Source organism: Scleropages formosus, chromosome 3, assembly GCF_900964775.1.
Source record: "Scleropages formosus chromosome 3, fSclFor1.1, whole genome shotgun sequence".
In the NCBI taxonomy this organism is placed as follows: Eukaryota; Metazoa; Chordata; class Actinopteri; order Osteoglossiformes; family Osteoglossidae; genus Scleropages; species Scleropages formosus.
In genome coordinates, this window is record NC_041808.1 from 17,272,403 (window position 1) to 17,292,736 (window position 20,334).

The following is a 20,334-nucleotide window of genomic DNA, read 5'->3' on the forward strand; positions in this document are numbered from 1 at the left end:
GCGATTTTGCTGACGTTTTTCCCGGACATGAGGAAGACCGGGACCTTCTGGGCATCTGAACTGGACGGAGACGCTTTTTAGTTCGTCTGCATCCTGACCCTGCGGGGATGGACGGTTATAGGCACCCGCCTGCGTATTTTACCTTGGGCAAGGTGATAGGCTACCTATTTTATCCTGGTCAGCCTCCCTCTTGCCATTTGTGTCTTGGCCAGGGACACACTGGGAAATCATGTAAGTCAAGGAAGTGCCAGCGATGTTTGAAGATTGGCCACCTGGCCAGGGACTGTGTAGGCCCCCGCCGCTGTACCCAATGGGGGGGAAGATCATCTCTCCTGCAGCTGCCCGCAGCACAAGTCAACCTATGCCGGAGTGGTGCGGGCAGGGGCGGTGTCAACGGGGGACGGTGAGGAAGCCCAGCCTTCGTCTGGTGGCACTGTGGAGCAGCTGGGATCAGTGGCGGGTGCTGAGGTAAGACAGCGGTCATCCGGGGCCAGTGTGGCATGGTCTCCTTCTTTGCTGGGCACTTTTGAGGGGTCCCGGGTTAAGGAGAAGAAGGACACACCTGGTCACTCGGGTATATTACGGGACTTTATGGGAGTGACCAGGAAAAAGAAAAGGCGCAGGAGGGAGGCTGGGATGATCTCCGGTGCTACACTGGGGGTGCCGGTCTTGACGGCAACTCCTCAAAAAGGCTGAAAGATGCTCCCTTCTCCATAGGAGTACCCGATTATTCGGGCTTATTAGTTATTGACCTGTCTCGGGTGGGGTCTCCCCCTGGATTCAGTTCGTCAGGGCCGGGGGAAGAGTCCCACCCGACAGTTGTGGAGGATGGAGATTTTTGTTTAGAAAAATTGTTTGAGTAATTGATTTTAATTGGTAGATTTTATGGTATTCTAGATTTTAGAATGTTTCATTTTTAGAGGTGTGTCGTATGAATGTTTAATATTTTTATGTTTTTATAGACAGAGCAATCAGAATGTGCGGGTTTTGACATGGGTGCCTAGGTACTTGGGGTGGTACACATGTTTTAAACTTTGTATTTAAACCACCTTTTGGTGAAGGGTTTTAAAGTCCCAGGTTCTTTTTGTCATAATGGATATTTATATTTGCTTTTAAATTCTGATGTTTATTACTTTTTGTATTAGTGATTTAAGATGTTTGCAGAAGTGAGTGGGCTCTGTCATGTTCATGTTTGGAGATGGTTTTGTAGCGAGATGTGAAAATGTTTTGTGTTTGATGTGGAATGCTGGAAGTTTTATTTTTGTTATTTGTTCTTATGGTATTGAATAAAGTAATTTAAAAGGTGTGATATTTCCTTGTAAAATAATACTAATAAAAATAGAAACAGTATGTGCAGCCATCCTCTCTTTTTTGAATAACACATTGTTAAACAAGTTAAAAATTTTCTAAGATACAAACCTAGTATTTCATATTTTAATAATTTAATCGAACTTATTTTATTTTCATTTCTAATTGAAATGTCTTTACGGTTTTATTTTGTAAAATTTCCGTTTCCATGCCATGGCCATTTGCAGTTAATGCACCGAAAGGAACACGAATGAGAGACAGGAGCTACAGTGTTTAAAGCTCCTGCAAATATTCCTTTATTATTAACCTTACATATAGATTGTATATGGAAGGAAGGAAGTTGAACGTTTCTATTGACAAACACTAGACATGTTTATGTGATAAATCAGTAAACAATCGGAACTAAATACGAGGTTTCGTAGATTATCTGTTTTTATTTTATTTTTTCACTCATTTAAATGAGTCGATGCAGTGTTTTCATTAAAAAAGTATTACACTTTAATGGGTTAACATCCGTGTATCCAGCCCCAAACCCACCCACTGGGAAAGCAGTTTTTATCATGGACTGGCGATACAAGACAAGTATCGCGCAGAGTTTTTCTTTTTTTTTTTTTTTTTTACATTTTTCTGACACAGTACCTCTGTTTCAGGTTTTTACACATGCTTACTCGTGAATAAACAGCAGGTGGTCTGTATTATTTACCTTTCATTGACTGTGCGCCTTAACAATGAAAATCTGGAGTTGCAGCCCAACGAAACTACGAACAGACGTCTGGCAGCAAATGCGCTCGGAAGCAGAGGAGCCACCGGCGAAGCGCACGAGTTTCATCGCGTTAATCTTAACGTAGCGACCTGAGGAGGGCGGCGTCTCTCCTCGTGCAGTGCTGCAGCTGCAGCGCAGGCGGGAGTCGCGCTCTTCTGAGGAAAACCTAAAGCGCACAGTCCTACGGTTATAGAACGCAACAAGCACAAACACTCGTGCGTTGTTTACACACTACTTCCCCCACTCGTCTTTTACTGTCGGGCTTCAAAGTCTGCAGGCCGTTTCCGGCAGAATTTATGCTGTCGGCGCTCAAAAATGAGCTGAAGCGAAGGCCCAGAGGGCGCTAAAGCGAGCGCCGGTGTCGGCCGAACCACAGCGCTGGTTGCACTTGCGTGGTGCGCGTCACGCAGCCCTGTGGCTGCATATCTGCGCTTCGAAGCGGACGTACTTGCGTGTAGAAACGCAGAAATGTAAGGCGTTTTTTAGAGAAGAGCGCGTACATCCCAATGGAAGCTCATGTCGCACAGACGATAGTGTGTTCTTTTATCACTTTTATTATGTATTGTTTATAGATTTGCTTGTTGCGAGGCGGCAGTGGAACAGCGAGTAGCGCTGCTGTCTCATAGCGCCCTGGTGGTGCGAGACGATGTGGCTTTGATTCCCGCTCAGTTTGTGTGGAGATTGTATCATGATCTTGACGTGTCTGCGTGGGTTTCCTCCCACAGTCCAAAGACATGCTGTTCAGGTTCACCCCTAGTTTGTGTGAGTGACACAGAGAGATTGTGTTCCACTGATGTATGGATGAGTGACCCACTGTAAATAGTGTATCTAGCAGTGTAAGTCACCTTGGTCAATAAGGTGTGTTGGCTGACTACATAGATAGAGTTAACTGGAAGTTGCTTTGGTGAAAAGTGTCTGCTAAATAAATACATGTAAATGAACCCCTGCAGCACAGCTGGCTTTTGAGAAGCTCTGAAATTGATGCAATGTAAGTTCCAGTAAGTGGGCGCAGCAGCGGAGGCTGTGTTTCAATACTCCCTCTTTCCACTAAAAAAAATATGACAGTGGGCTGGGAAGACACTACTGTACATATACTATCCGAGTATTGTATTTCCCAATCAGTACCGCAGGCCTTGAACATGAACTTGGTGGTGCATTACTTTCCATTTGTATCAAGACAATAATGAAGAGCGTGCAGTTGTTAGAGCCACATGAGTGGGAAGCTGAAGCGAGAGCTTGTGGCGTTGGTATGAAGTGGATCTAGTGGTATTGGGGGTGGTCTGTGTCACAGAGACGTGTCAGGAGAGTACACAGCAATACTTAGAATTTGACAGGAAGGAAAAGCAGCAGGAAGGCACGTTTCAAATGCTTACTTGTCTGAAAGTTAAGCAAGAGGTGAGCCGACGCTGTTCGGAGAGCCTTAACATTCACCGCACTCTCGCACAGTGACCTACAGTACAGCATCAATCCACAGAATATAATCATCAATGATTATAATGAGTACAACTGATTATTTCACTGGTTTTAAGTTTTTACTCACATTGCATACTTTGACATATAGATAAAGGAGTGATTTGATTTGATATTAGTTTGGCTTGACTGATTTTACAAATAAATGTACTGTACATTTTAAATCTTTGTGAATTCAAAAGTGGAATATTACATATTTACAAACACAATTGGTCTTCTGTATCCTGGAAACAGGGCATGAGAAAGGGCACACCCCTGGACACGATGCCAGCACATTGCAGCGTAGCGACTGTATTATTTTGTATTAACGTCAAAAGTGTCATTTAAAATTACTGAAAATAAAAACGTGTCATTTTACCAAGCTCACCTTCAATGCCATTGACCAGTTCTTATGGGTGTCCAATATTTTTCAACTTCAGGCCACTTTTTTCCCTGTACACTCAATTAAGGCTTCATAAAACATATGTTCCTCAATTCATTTAGAAGGTTATGGAAATGTGTTGCTTATAGCTGTAATAAAGAAAACACTTTACAAGATATTTTATTTAAACATTTTTATTAACTTTGGGCTACATTAAAATGATTGAAATCACTCAAAATAGAAATAATACTCTCCACAAATTTCTTCTGAATGGCACCTACTGACTAATTCATTCCACAAATGTATGCAATGATCCACATCTTATTATTAATCACCGACACTGAATAATACCAGAAATTAGCTTTAAACACTGTGGAAATGAACAGAATGATGGTGGTCGAACACCCCTTTTCTGTCTCTGTCTGTCTGCTTATACAGCTGTATGTATAAACATAGCTCATTTTCACTCTGCAAAAGACATACATTTTAGAAAATAGAACAGTAAAGAAAATGAAATTAAAAGCAGAAAAATGTTTACATCTTTAAAAATTATGAGAAACCAGTGTTCCTTGTCAGAAATAATGGAACACATGTAGTGACAAGTGAAATGTCTGTATTTTAGTGGTACTGTACACATCTGCATCTCTTAAACATTTTAATTAGCTTAATATCTGATAAAGATTGTTTTTATCCATCACTCCAGACAGCTACAGTATTCTTATGATTTATAAGCTATCACCGACTGCAGAAATACAAAGATATGAATTAGGAATGATTTATGGCCATTAATCTCCAGCCAAATGTTTACAAAAGAAAATGTATGTTCAGTTTTTAAACAAACAGATAGATAGATAGATAGATAGATAGATAGATAGATAGATAGATAGATAGAAGTTCACAGTTACAGAAGTTTTTGCTGCAATTTACTCTTGTTGAGTCAATTTGGACTTTTGAACAATAAACTTTTCATATACACCACACAATATGACATATACAATATGATAATAAAATCATGACAACTACCTCTGTGATTTATTCTTTTTTTAATGTAAGCCCTCTCAAAATAGACAAATCCATAGCAGGGACATTTTTTGTAATAGAATAAGGTGCAAACTCCTCCAAAGAGATTAATTCAAAGTGAGGTCAGAATAATCCAGCCTTTCTGTTCTATTTGAAATCGCAATGTGGTCTTGAAAAGATTTTTTCTACAAGTTGTATTAAGCAAGACAGAATCTCTGAGCTCTCTCTCAGTTCCTTCCTCTGTGTTTTGCTCCTGACCTGAGAGACAGTTTTACAGTCATTCAGTGAGATCTGACCTTTACAAATAGCTGACACTCCCCACAGAGACTGGATGAAGATGTGGTGTGGGTGGGGTGGGGTGGGGTGGGGTGGAGTGGGGTGGGGTGGGGTGGGGGGGCTTACTGTGGCACAAGTTCTCTTACATTGGAAGTCCTCTCACAGTCCTTCATTGGAAATGGAATGCGGCATGTAACAAATCCCCTCAATTTGGAAAAGTAAGCTCAGCCTTGAGTCAACCATAGAAATTACAATATAATAATAATTTGGACAGGTAACACTCAAAGATAAGGAACTATTTTCTTAATGCATTGCTCACCTTAAAATGTATCAGTTTATTTAGCAGGCTACGTTAGTGGAACAGTTCAGGTGAATGACCTTTCTCAGTGGTACCAAGAAAAGGCCAGCTCCTAGGTGCTGATCTACCTTCAGGTGGCAAGTGTGTCTTTAACCATTACACCGTTTTACCAGTTGTGCAGTTTAAGATTGTCTGTTCCCTACGGCGGACACATGAAACAACAGCACGAACTCAAATTCTGCTTCATATTCACATTGAAATGTTTCTTTAATTTCCATAACATTTTTAATAGCTCCCTGCCTGATTCATCATCAATGTGCCCGATATTATACACGATAACACCTGAGACAAAAATGTAATAAAATATTGGGTTTTTAACCTTTATATTATCCTTTAAACACAGAGGAGAAGCTGTACAGAGAAGCTGTGAAAAAATATGCTGAAGAGTACTTATTATTCTGTGCTAATAGATGGACAGGGAGGGAGGCAGCAGGCGCACACACACACACACAGTTGACCTCACTTTTGCAAGCTGTGGCAATCCTATGCTCAAACACCAAAACCACAACCAGTTTATAGGTCAAATGACAAAAATAGGCCTTATAGGTCTTTTTCTGCTTTAGTTCACAAAAGGAGGGCACCTGTTTAGCACTTCTATGGGCATTAATTATGGGCAATACTCATTACAGGTCCATCCATGCATCCATCCATCCATCCATCCATGCATCCATCATCCATCCAACCATCCATCCATCCATGCTCGTGGAGGTTTGCAAGACAAACTGAGCTTTGTTTGTGATATTTTAAGCAGTGCCTGACTGTAGAAGTTCCTCCTTTCGCATATGTTCCCATTTTTGTGTTTTCTTTTGTGTATAACTTGAGTTATGGAGAAGGGACCGGAGAAGCGGTATCATCTCTGAAAAGCACTTGTGCCAGAACAGGCGTTTTGCCCTCCAGCTGCCGTTTCGCATCGTATCCCAGAACCGGCGCTCCCCCCCGACACCTCACCCCCCACGCGCGCAGAAAAAGCGCACGAGCAGTGAGCGGGAACGCCGAGAGGTGACAGAGCGCGGCGAACCGCACGCGGGCCCCAACAAAGGGAAACTCCCACTCCCTCGGGTCCTCGTCATTCAAAAGCTCGGAAGGCAAATGCGAGCGCAGTCGGACGTGGCCGTTATTTTAACGGCTATTATGGCGGGTTATTAATGATCCTGCGTGATTAACAGCGCACGATTAATCGCGCGTCATTAGCGGCGCGCGAGCGCTCCCACGGCTCCTCGACGCGTTTTTTTTTGCTTTTGGGCCAGCGCGCGAGCACGCGCTGCGCGAGAGAGCGGACTTAGTTTAACATGAATCGGAGTGTACGCGGATGCTGCCGGTGTGCGAACGGCGTGTGAGAAGAAGAAGGGCAGCCAGCGGAGCGGTGGTGCCGGGTGCGACGCGGAGGCAGGGAGGGATGGATTATGGGTCCAATGCGGTTCGGCTCGGTGTTCGCGTTGCTCGCTTTGATCAGTGTCTCCGGAGCTCGAACTTCAACAACAGGTGTGTGTCAGCGACAAACTTCACTTAATTTACCAGCAGCTTCACTTCACTGAGCGGCACAGCAAGTGGGCCAGAAGTGTGAGTGACATGATGATATATTTAATATTGTCGTGTGTGTGTGTGTCTTTATCTTGTCTTATTTCATAATTTGCAGCCGGAAGAATGTGCAGCGCCTTCTCCACCGTGGGCACCGTGGTCCGGCTGGGGTCCACATTTGGAGTGTACTGCGTGTTTCGGCAGAGCAACGAAGGCGACTGCGCGAAAACCAAAATGCACATGTTCCTGGACAAGAGGAAGATCTCGGAAACCAGGAAGCACAACGCGACAACTTTGTTTTTCCAGATCAAAAACATCGACGCGAACCGAAGCTTTGCTTGTAAGTGTGACGGAGTGTGTTGCCTGGAGCCGTGCGGGCTGGATCTCATCGCTGGCTGTAAGTAAACATTTAAAAAAAAAACTTTTTTTTTTTTTTTTTATTAAAATGTTCCGTAGGCTGAAACACTCTGGGCCAGAGTGAGTCTGGTAATGATGCGGTGGTTATGAGAGAGACCTCAGTTATGTTCGTGCGGTTCACAGTTCTGCGGTACGGTATGGTATATGTATAATAATATACCCGAGTGTTACTTGGAAGGGCGTAAAGCGGGGATGTTTTTTCCACGAGGAGGGGAAACGCGCTTCAAGTTCATCATGACGTGATCATCATCATCATCATGTAGACCGACCTCCGCAAATTTCCTAGTATGACCCTGAACCAGAATTGTAAAACCAGAAAGATGAAATAAAGTTGTTTTGCAAACACTGTCGACGATTTCTCCAGTGAAAGCGTGTGTGTGTGTGTGTGTGTGTGTGTATGTGTATGTAGTAGTGTGGCAGCGCAGTAATGGAAGGGAAGGAGCGAAGGAGCAACAAGCCGTCCGTCCGTCCGTCCGTCTTCTCACTGCTGTAGGAAACGCGCAGTAGTGCAGTTACACAGATTTGTGCCTCTGCAGTATTTTCTTCAAAAAAAAGGTCATAAAAGAGAAGCATTTTCACTTTAACATTTCACATTTATTTTTTATTTATTTTTTTAGTCAAAGTGCATCTTACTGCAGCACGGTTTGTGTCCTTCCGTGGGTCTTGGGACACCTGACCTGCAGAATAAAGTGTCTTATTGTGAAACGCTGCAAAAAAATGTTCGAGAAAGGTGCGGCGGCTTGCGCTCCGTTGGAGGCCATCGGTCAGACTTCTTGGTTGTCGACCATTGCTGCCTGTCCAGTGAGATTGCCTCTCGACACAGATCCGCCTGACGTCCCTCGAAATCTGACCTGCGTGCAGGAGGGCGTTCGTGGAAATACAACATGCGCGTGGAAGACCGGAAGGGATCCCCGCATTGAAACCACGTCATATTTGATGTAAGTGAAGAAAATGTCTTTATTGCCTTCAGACATTATTGGCTTTGGCAGATTTATCCAACATTCTGCTTTGTTTCAGGATGAAGAGTAGCGCACATAACGAGACCAAAAGACTTCAGCCTGACCTCACTTTTGGTGGCACTGCCTCGGTGACTCTAAGGCTGTTGCACTCGCAGTCCCTATACACAGTTTGGGTGACTGTGTCCAACAGCCTGGGGAATGTGTCCTCTGCTCAGCTGCACTTCGCACTTGCTGACATCGGTACGAACTTTAATATAAATCAGAGATTTTTGAGAAAGTGACTTATGTAAGGTACTTGGGTACACCTCTTCATGTTACCTTAATTTTTATTAGTTTTTCATTTCCATTATCCATCATTTGCTTAGCAAATTAAAGTAGTTAGCTTACACTTGACACATTTGTCCTTGTATAGAGCTCATTGTTGAAGGAAATTGTTAAATCGAGCACACCATGAGTTGCTTTGGGTATAAAATATATTTTGTGCAAAAAATCAAAGCGGTGCATTGTGCAAAATGAAATTCTGGAGGGCACCTTTTAACGCTGAGCTCTGTAGACTATTCAGAGATTGTACTGGACTGTAGATGAGGAAATAAGTAGCGCAGCACCCAGTTACACAACTGGGACACAACTGTTCTCTGGTAACCAAGAGAACAATATTTCAGAAAAGGTGTACATCACACAAATGGGTCTAATATGCAGCTCTAAGTTGTGAAATAGCTAACAGCAAATGAATGTACTGTTAAAAAGATAATGGAATACCTACATATGCTTAAAGTGCTATGAAATTTTCAGATGTTTCAGTTAGTCACATATGACTCCACATTCTTATTTGGTCTCTCTGTGTGTGTCCGCGTGTGTGTAGCGAAGCCCTCGGCCCCAGTTATCACACGGGTGAACTGCGATTCTTCGTTCTGTGTCCTCCACTGGGAAGAAAAGCAGGCCTCGCAGCTGCTCCAGATTCAGCACAGAGCCGTTCACGGAAACTGGATCAGTTCCTCCATTAGCGTAAGCCGTACTCATCTTGAATTAAGTTCTTTCGCTAAAATCCCCGTATTTTGCATTCCAAACGGTGTCAATCGAAATGAAAAAGTGTGAGGACATATGATTACCAGTTAATGTAGCTCAAGTGATAATGATGCAACGGCTTTGACCATCAGATCTGAAGGCAGCGGCTCTAACCATTGTGCTGCCAGCTGGTCATTGAAAGCAATATTAGGAGTTTTCATAACCATCCTAACCCCCATTGCCCTCTAGTTATGAAGCCAAATACGTAACCTCCGTACAACATGTGTATGACAAATGGTGGGCATTTCCCAAAGATATTATGGAATGAAGATTACATGTAAGTGTGCTGGTTATGTCTATTAAATATTTCTGAAAAAGAAAAATGTACTACATGTGCATCTGTGGTTTTGGGAAGGTGCCTGCTGTTTAGTAACGTGTTGAAATGTTTGTCTCAAGGTTTGGCGGTTCAACTCTTCAGGGCCGCTGTGTTTCAGGCTTCAGAGAAAATGTATATTTGCATATGACTTAAAATCCTATGTCAAGTTCTGAAACTGGCCATACCCTGTTTAAGATGATATCTTGCGGTTGTCAAAAATACTTGGAAATCAGAGCTGTCATCATCATTTCAAATCACAACTTATGCTTACAGGTTACAGGCATGAATTTAATGCATAATGGAAAAAACACTGGAATTACTCCTTGGTGGTTAAGAAAAGCTGCTTTAACTCTTCGGTTTTCAACATTTTTGACTAACCAATTCGACCGTCGTTTTCTTATAAACTGTTATTGGTACATTTGAAGCATCTTAATGGTGGATTGGAAGAAATGAACACAAAGCTAAAAGCTCTTGGCTGCTATAGGAACTGAATCATATGGCATATATTTTGCCATCTATAACCAGTGATATTTAGTCATATTAGTCATTTGTATTTGTTTCCATAAAACAAAAGTTTCAAGTTGACTGTCGTACACCTGCGTTATGGCTACAAACATAACCTCAAAATAAAGGTTGGCTTTCAGTCATTTTTGAGCTGCATTTAAAATTCAAATGGTAACAGTGGTACTGAATTTTCAGATGCCACACTTATTAGATTTCTAATGGCAACGCTCACACTGACACTAAAGGACTGCATGATGTATTGGTGAATCCCTGTTTTTTTTCTTGCAGGGAAATGAAAAGCATCTGAATGTGACTAACCTGGAGCCCTTTACAGAGTATGAGTTTCAGAGCAGGTGCACGTTGAGCACTGAGAGAGAAGTCTGGAGTGACTGGAGCCAAGTTGTTAAGAGAAGGACAGAGGAAGAAGGTGACTTTTGAGCCTAAAGTGGATTAATATGAGTTATTTTTATGGCATAGTGTGTCATATAATATATATATATATATACAAATGTCTTATATATATATATATATACATACACACAGATATTATTATATATAATACAGTGTTGTGGAAAAAGTATTTGCCCCCATTCTAAATTCTTCTGTTTTTGTGTATATCTCATAGTAAACAGTTTTAGATCTTCAAACAAAATACAACATTAAAGAAAGGCATCCTGAGTAAACACAGAATACAGTTTTGAATTTTTATTTTTTTATTGATGCAAAAAAAGTTATCCAACACGTATCACCCATGTAAAAAACTGATTGCCCCCTTAAACTTAAAATCTGGTTGTGCCACCTTTGGCAGCAATAACTGCAACCAAGTGCTTCCGATAACTGGAGATCAGTCTTTCACAGCGCTGCGGTGGAATTTTGCCCCACTATTTTTCAGAACTGGGTAGGCTCTGGTTCCCTGCGACCCCGTATGGGACAAGCGGTTCTGAAATGTGTGTGCTTTAGTTCAGCTACAGTGGAGGGTTTTTGAGCATGAACTGCCCATTTAAGGTCCTGCCACAGCATCTCAATTGGGTTCAAGTCAGGACTTTGACTAGGCCACTCCAAAACTTTAATTTTGCTTTTTTGAGCCATTTAGAGGTGGACTTACTCCTATGCTTTGGATCATTGTCTTGCTGCATAATCCAGTTGTGATTGAGTTTCAACTTACGGACTGAAGACTGGACATTCTCCTTTAGGATTTTCTGGTAGAGAGCAGAATTTATATTTCCCTCAGTTATTGCAAGTTGCCCAGGCCCTGAAGCAGCAGAGCATCCCCACACCATCACACTGCCACCACCATACTTGACCATAGGTATGATGTTCTTTTTGTGGAATTTGGTGTTTGGTTTGTGCCAGATGTAACAGGACCCCTGTCTTCCAGACAGTTCCACTTTTGACTCATCAGCCCATAGAACATTCTCCCAAAAGGTTTGAGAATCATCAGTGTGTGTTTTTGGCAAAATTCAGATGAGCCTTAATGTTCTTCTGAGTTAGCAGTGGTTTTCGGCTTGCCGCTCTTTCATAGATACCATTTTTGCCCAGTGTCTTTCTGATAGTGGAGTCATGAACAGTGACCTTTATTGATGCAAGAGAGGCCTGTAGTTCCTTCGATGTTATCCTTGCCTCTTTGAAATACCAGTGTAACCCTTCCCACACTGATGTATTTAAATCATCTTCTTCCACATTATTTCTCGAATTTCTTTCAACTTTGGCATAGTGTGTTATTGGGTAAGACTTTTCAACCATCTTCATGCTGTTGAAAAAGTTCTATTTAAGTTATGATTTGATTAAACAGGGCTGGCAGTAATCAGGCCTGGTTGCATCTAGTCCAGCCGCACCCCATTATGAATGTAGTTTCATCGATTTGCAAGTACATTTTCACACAGCCCAATTGGTATTGGATAACTTTTGTACTCAAATAAATAACATTATCATTTAAAAACTGTATTTCGTGTTTACTCAGGTTTCCTTTGAGTTATGTTAGATTTTGTTTTAATTTCTGAAACAATTTAGTTTGAGATATACACAAAAACAATGGAAATCAGGATGGGGCAAATACTTTTTCACAGCAATTTATTCTGTTTTACCGTAAATATTTTTACATAATTCAGACAAAATCCATTTCTTAAGATTACTATGATGTTACATGCCTGTGACCATAATGACCACACTGCTGCTCCTGGGATTTTTTGACTAAATAGATTAAATTGAGAATATAGAAACTGAGAATATGAAAGCTTGGAGGAAATAAATGAATAGTTTTCCTTTTCACCAGTCACCACTGCATCATTATTTTCAAAATAAACAAGTTACAGCGCGTAACTACTGGCAGGGGCATCATTTAGCGTCAGCGGAGGAAAGGGAAGAAGTGAAAATGAAGTAGGAAGAGGCGGCTATTGGAAAGTACAGATGCTTAGAGATTGTGTGAGATTTACAGTTTCCTCTCACAAATTGTGTGATGTTATGTGAGCAAGTTATGTGCTGCTTTTGAGGCATCCCTCAGCCTGGGAGGAGTCTAGCTATCCATTGTGCAACTCAAAATGCGTTTTTCATTTGACCTCCAGTATGCAATGTCCTCAAATCTCCTTAATCCGGAATTTTGTTCATTTTTTCCCCAGAAGAGCACAGAAGGATTACACAAAGAGGTCCAAGGGTAGTAAGTAATAGTGTAGTAAGCTGTAGTAAAGCACATGGTCAGCATGAGCTCCTGAAAGGTGCATGCTGGGACCCAGGCTGTCATCACATGCCACCATAATAAATGTCACTTTTCAAAAACTGCAAGTTTGGAATTGCGCACTGAAAAGCTGATGGCTTTGTATTCTTTTCAATATTTTCTCTAAAAATATGTGAACACCTTTGTGTATTTAATTTCTAACTTTGGCTACATGGTACGATGCTATAGAAATGACCGTCCTGGCGAAGTCCTCTGAGTCACTTTATCCCACTGGTGGCAGTTGCTTGACTGAGAGTTTTTTGCTCAGCTATTACTCATCGCTGACGTCCTTTAAGAAGATATAGTTTAGATATGTCGTGGTTGGTAGCACGGAAAATAATTCATATTAATTTATTGAAATGCTCAAGTTTGCTGACTTCGTTATGAAATATTTCTGCGTGAATAAAAGGAGTGAGCTGGGTAAATTCACGTCACACTATCTGCTAGGATCACCTTCGTATTTCCTATCAACTCTATATGGAGCTGTTCGTGTCACCTAGGTCGACAAAAACGGGGTATTGGACAAAGTGACTGTGCGTCCACAATCGTGTGTCTGCATCTATAAACTCTTCTTCCAGTGTGAAATGTAGATTACTTCTGTTTATCCTGAGTTGCACCTCACTTTGGATAAAAGTGCCTGGTAAATGTGAATATAAATAAACAATCATTTAAATGTTAATAAACATGTAAGTTATGTGTTAACCAAAGGGCTAGCTGTATACATGTCCGAGAACTTATATTTAGACTTTATTGTGTGTGTGTGTGTGTCCATATACATATATATATATTATATATATATATACACACACACACACACACATATATATATATATATATATATTTTTTTTTTTTTATGGGTCGCATGGTTGTACAGTGAGTACAGCTGCTACATCAGGACACCCAAGTTGTTAGGGCACAAGTTTGAATCCCCCCCAGCCTGTGCAGGATAAGTGGTTAATGAAAAGGGATGATTTTATGTATTTTTTTTTAGCTGAATATCCTGGATTGGCTCTGAAATGAGGCCTTAGAGCTAACTGTACTTACACATTTTTGTGCTGATGTCATCTGTTTTTTTATGCATGTGCTATAATTGTTCACCTTTTAGCAGTTTTGTAGAAAATCACCAGGTAAATAAATGAGTCTTGAGATGCATATGAGTACAGCAATATAAAACTCGGGTGGAGGGTGTGGAATGGCCCTGGTTGAGTGCTCCCATCATCCCAGCGTTCCATTCCTTTGCAGCGCCCCAGAAGGAACCCGACGTTTGGTATGTTCAGGAAACTCCTCATCCTCCGAAGTCTTACCAGCTGCTTTGGAAGGCAAGTATATCTATGTTGAGTGTCACCTCTGTGTGAGACCACTGTGAAAACCAGGTTCCCAGTGACCACGCAGTATGAAACTTCACTTCGGCTGCCCTCTTCCTGTCCTGTGTTTCTAGAGTTTTTTTTTCTTCCGTAGTAAGCTTTTCAAGTGTGAGAAGCACATGGCGGTGCGAGTCCGCAGTCTCTTTGCTGACAGGTGTGACGGGGCCTGCCGCAGCTGCGGTGTTTGACTGAAACCATGTGTTGACAGACAGTTTCAGTTTACAATAAAGTGAACATGCCCTTCGAAGAAATGACACATGTTCCCCCTCCCCCAAAATGACGGTGAGCGCATGACAGATCTGCCCACCAGTCATTTGCATGGGAACAGTCGGCAAAGGGAAGCTGCCCTTTTCGGGGAGCACGTGTCGGGTAACGTTACGTTACGCTCCTGGTTAATAAACCAGGAACACAGCATTTGTCACAGTATTGGTGTGGTGGCAGTGCGAGTGGTTTATAGACGTTCCTGTGACGTTTATCTTTATAAGGGTAAGTCTGCAATAATTTGCATTTGACTACGTTTTAATATTGTGGATACTTTTTCACTTGCCCTCATACATTTATAAAGCTGATGCTTTTCTCTGGAGCAATTTATAATCTTCAGCGTCTTGCAGTGACTTACGCATTTGCACAGATGGGTAATTTTTGCCAAATTGAGGGTAAATACCTTGATCAGGGGTACTACAGCAGGAGAAGGGATTTGAACCTGAGTCCTTTGAGTGCAGCAGTAGAAGCCTTCATAATTACCTCAGCCCCACATGACCCCCCAGTTCCTTCCACAGTGGTAATATCTATGAAATAATAATAATAATAATAGTAAACAAACAAAGCATTGATGCAGAAATTAACAGACAAACTCAGATTAACATTGTCCTTGCACGCAGGAGCTTCGGAATTCCGAAGCCAGAGGTATGATCCTAGGATACAGACTCACAGTTGAGGACTTCCAGAAGAAGAGGAGGACGGAGAACATCAGCCGCAGCCAGTTGAGTCGACAGATCAGCTGCTCTCAGTGCAGAGTCACCCTGTCTGCCTTCAATTCCAAAGGCCATTCCCCTGCAGCCCACGTGGTCCTTCCACCACAGACAGGTGAAGAGCCCGGCTCCTGGCCCTGCGTCTGAGAAGAGACGTCTTTTAAAGAAGTCCAAAGCCTTTCTGAAAATCAGAGTTTGTGAGAAGAAAAAAAAAAAAAAAAAAAAAAAATCACTCACTGTCTGTCCTTATCCGCTTGTGCAAGTCAGGGTCGCAGCAGTCTGGTACACAATGGATGGGACACCAGTCCATCACAGAGCAGCCACACACAGAGTCACATACTAAGAGCAATTTAGAGTTGACCTTCAAGTGTAAGGTAGTAGCTCTTAGTCCTGACTACCTTTAAACTTCAGTGGTGATGACTTTTTAGCTCCTTTGTGTGATTACTAATATTATTTAGTGCTCTGCTTGTTAAACAGGCCCAGTTTTCACATGACTGTAAAGGGCTATAAAGGCTGCGCTTCTTCACTTTGGCATTGTACCTCAGAGCATGTTCTTTGAAGTGGCACAGACTCATCCTGTGTGATGTCCCGTTTAGTGACTCCGCCCTCAGTTTACCATTGATATGAATTCTGGATCTCTTTGACACTGCTTCGCTACAGAGACATCCTGGGTGTCGCGTTGATTCACCTCGTTTCACATCTATGACCCACAGGTAAACCTTCACCTCAAAGTGTAGCCTGCCGTCCGCACAGCAACACGAGTGGTCTCGCCATCTCCTGGCAGAAGCCTGCCACTGCAGGGCCTGTCCGCGGCTACGTTGTGGAATGGTTTGCAGCGAACCGAAAAAGGGAGCTCGGCTGGAAAAGGGTTATTCCCGAGGAATTTCGGACGACCGTCACAAGTGAGAAAAGAAGAGGAATTTTTCATGTTTGTTTCAAACTTGGATTTTGACAAAGACCAACCGTGACTTCTCTCCTCCAGATGTTGATCCTCGTGCGTGGTATAAAGTTTCCATCTATGCCCTCTATGCAGAAGGAGTAGGGAAGGGGGATTTTCTGGATGTTTGCTCTGTGTTGTGTGGTAAGGGCCCAAATTCTCAGCATCGCATTTTGTAAGGAAAAAAAAAACAAGGTTTAACTGCTGATTGTGTATTCTTACTCAGCTCCTGCCCAAGGGCCCAATGCCAGGGTAAAAACGTGGAGCAACTTGAGTGTAACTGTGTACTGGGAGGAAGCTCCTGAAGAGCAGAGGGGTGGCTGCTTGTCAAGATATAAAATCTTCCTCAAGAGCAGAACAAGTCAGAAGGAGTATGGTAAGTATAGTCTCAGTTGTGTTTCAAGTCCAGGGATAGAGGATTCAGCTATTTTTTCCTGTAAAGGTCCTTTTTCTGAAATGGTTCTGTTGAAAAGGTTGTCTAAAGTTGCCCTGGGGGGTAAGGCTATCACAAAAAATAAAAAGGCCTATTAATGTGTAATTCTGTAGTAGACTATAAAAATTCTGATGGCTGTTGTAATTTATGTGTCACTTAAATCATATGAAATTCTTAGAAGCCACCTTGTAGACCCTGAAGACTGCTTTACTACGCTGAATCAACCACCTTGAGCGTGGGCTGTGATTTCTGTCTTTGAAGAGTCTAGCCGTCTTGTGTGATGTACCACTCTGTTTCTTTTCAAACACCATCTATAGCGGCCCGTTGCAGTGACTCTATAATACCCATTAGGCATGGCGGTGGTCACTAGTACTTGAACCCCACAGGCTGATTTTTTTTTTCCCCAATTTTTTGGCCAGGAGTTTTTTGTTTACCTCTCCTCAGTTGCCAACTTGGCTGTAGTTCTCCAGCATTTTTGCTGCTTTTTTAATTTGTTTTTGTTATAATTTGGACTCCGTTCAGTGCTCTACTGAGAAAAGTGCTATGTAAAAATTGATTTGAAATTGAATAATTGTGAGAGGTACTGAGCTCATGAAAACCATATGAACGTTTTCTGCTTTAGGTCCAATTCCCCCTTCCATTAGGAAGTACACAACCGAGGCACTGCCTCCTGGTGAATATGAGGCTTGGATTACAGGCTGGATGAATGCAATGAGGGGAGCCAAGGGAAACTCTTGCCACTTCGTCATCATCCCTCAAGGTGAGTTTGTGCAAGGTGCCGTGAAGCTATTCCAGAACACAAATTTGTGGAAGACTGAAATTTGAATAGTTTTGTGTTGCAAAGATCTATCTGCTTGTTTACTGTGTCTCATTTTTTATTTACGCTTATATACAGCTAGATATAGAGCAATTAAAGTTAACAAGAATATATTCAACCACTGTTCTGTATCTGTGTGTCATAGCTCAAACAAAATAATGTTCCTGGCTCTTTTTCAGAAGAGGAGAATCAGCATGTCTTAGCCATCATAATGGGGATTTTAAGCTTCGTCACGTTGGCATGTTGTCTGTATTGCATCTCCGCAGTACGGCAAAGGTAGCTAGCCACAGAATTAATTCACTGTCCTTCTCCATGCCATCATATGCACTCGACCAAATACACAGATTAGAGAACAATAGGAACAACTGCCTGAGTTCAATAATAATCTGTTCAATGAACTGCATTTGACATAACAGACTGACAAGGGATTACTGACGTAGCACTTCAAGCGTAGAATCCTGAATTAATGGAAACAAACTGGCAACATACTGCCCTCTAGAGAGAGAGTGGTGCACAACATTCATGTATACTGTATCACACTGTTACTGTGATATTTAAAGTTATGTATGGCTTTCAATTACTCGTAGACTCCTTGCGTGTTTTTGGATGATACCAGCTGCCATTCCAGATCCAGCCAACAGCAAATGGGCAAAGGAAAGTGCAGCAGCAAAGGTACACGGCGCCCAAAAATACTCTTTATTAAAAGAGTATATAGTCCATATTTGTTCCTCACACCATGTTGAGTACAATTGGAGCCATATTTTTTGACTAAGTTTGATGCCAGGTTTTCCCATCTTACCATGGAAACATGATTGCTCAAATGTGTTTGTTTCTAACCCCTTTTTCATATGTTCTCTCTGCAGGGGCAGTTGCTCCTTGACTACAAGTTAAATCTCTGCTCCACGCCAACCACCGAAGAGCCACCAACGGTGGTGATACAGGAGGACCCAGAGACCAGGGAGATGTCGGAACCCGTTTTGCCTGTTGGAGGTATCACATGGGGTCCTGGCTCCTCCAGTTCCCCTGCCCCCAGTCCCACAAAAGGACGAGCACTGAGCTTGTACCTGTTGCCATGTTCTGACATGGATGGACCCTGTTCAGAAAACGGTTCCAAGCAGATGGAGAATTGTGGAATACTCAAGTCTATTGATTACATCACCTCCAATGGCCTGCAGGACATGGACAGTGAGGAAGGCGAGGATGAGGACGACTGCCTGGGTGATTTCTTTCCCTGTCCTCAGGGACCCTTCATACAGCCTCTCTTCCTGGGTGGCGGACAGCTGACTTTGAACGACGTGAAGATAAACTGCAAAGCTTTCACAGACAGTCCTGACTTAAACATGTTCGAACTAATGAATGGTCATTAAATCAGTGAAAACATCTGTATTTCTTCAAAGAAATGGGGAACTGCACTAGTTTTCTTGCCATCTGTTGTTAGTCTCTATTGTTATGATACCAACTGAATACCTATCAGGAATCTGTTCATTATGGGACACTCAAAGGGACATTTGAGATCAGAGCAGTCTCTACTTTGCCGCATTATTTGATAAGTGTGGCATTGAGTTATGGGTGGTAACAAAAGTACTCCACAGGACACCTTCATAAGCATGAGTGAACAGAACACAGCAAAACGCAGGCTGCCCTAGACCAGATGCTGCAAGGCATTCAAGCAAATATCAAATGAAAGCTGTAGTCTGATGCTTTTGCTGTCCAAATGTAACCATTACCTGGAAGAGCTTGGTATATTACACTAAAACCACCACAACACTAGAACCCTCAACAATGCTCTGTTGACAGGAGTGTCTACATCATCCTGTTAGCAATACATTTTCACTCATATGGACAACATGCAACATATTGTGGGGTGGAGGGGAGGCAGTGCAAAGGCTTAAAAACCATGGTGCACAATGCAGGGTAAGACTGACATCTGATTGTAGTACACATGGACCTGACAAATGCTATTTTATGCCACCACTATCACATTTAATTCTAACAGTCTGAAAAACTAGGACAAAGTGTGGTTGTTACTCATGTAATGAAAAATACACCTGCAAATACAGTCTGGAATTAATCTTTAACAATGTATACAAGCCCCTTCATTATATAATACTCAGCTTCATATAGTGTATGAGATACTGACAGATGGCCAGTGTAGTGACTGTCCTGGAAGGACAGTGCTTAGATTTCAGTGTCCGTGGAAGACGGCCATTGGCTCTTGTCATCCGCAGCTGTGTGTGTGTAACCCCAAGGCCCTCCGCCCTAAAAAAATTCATTCACTGTCAACGCTAAACATAACACATTGATTCCCAAATCCGCTCTTAGGTTGGCTAATATAGAGGTCTACTGTCCGTTTGTGATGGGATTTATTCGTTGCCAAAGCTGCCAATAACAAAAAAACCTTCCATTTACCACATAGTATTTACAGGAAAAAAAAAAAAAAAAAAAAAAAAAACTATATATATATTACCAAAACACTTGAACTGACTATTGCAAGTCTGAGTAACCCTTACAGAGAAAAGAGCAATAGGTTCTGAGAAAACAATAAGGGCACATGGAAATGGGTATTTTAAAAGCGGTAGTGGTTGTTGCCCATTAGTGCTTTAAGAACATACTCTAGAAATGTCTGATGGGGGGGGACGACCACAAAATATAAACCTGCAGAAGTGTTTAAAAACGTTAACGACTCCACAATTTAAAGCTAACGGTGTAAAGCAATCCCTAAAATTCCAAGAGTAAAAAAGAAAAAGTATATATTGATGGCAAGGCT

The 20,334-nt window shown here is 42.1% G+C and overlaps 1 protein-coding gene across 1 annotated transcript; it reads left to right on the forward strand.

Annotated features, from left to right (window-relative positions):
• Positions 1–6,651: 6,651 nt before the first annotated feature.
• LOC108935175 (interleukin-12 receptor subunit beta-2-like) lies at positions 6,652–20,010 on the forward strand. Its single transcript, XM_018753557.2, has 15 exons — positions 6,652–7,038; positions 7,193–7,471; positions 8,315–8,429; positions 8,509–8,690; positions 9,313–9,455; positions 10,624–10,762; positions 14,288–14,364; positions 15,291–15,495; positions 16,094–16,282; positions 16,363–16,461; positions 16,544–16,693; positions 17,373–17,510; positions 17,747–17,843; positions 18,155–18,239; positions 18,431–20,010. The coding sequence occupies exons 1-15, from the start codon at positions 6,960–6,962 to the stop codon at positions 18,932–18,934; spliced, it is 2,481 nt and encodes an 826-aa protein (XP_018609073.2). The 5' UTR covers positions 6,652–6,959; the 3' UTR covers positions 18,935–20,010.
• The last annotated feature ends 324 nt before the right edge of the window (positions 20,011–20,334 follow it).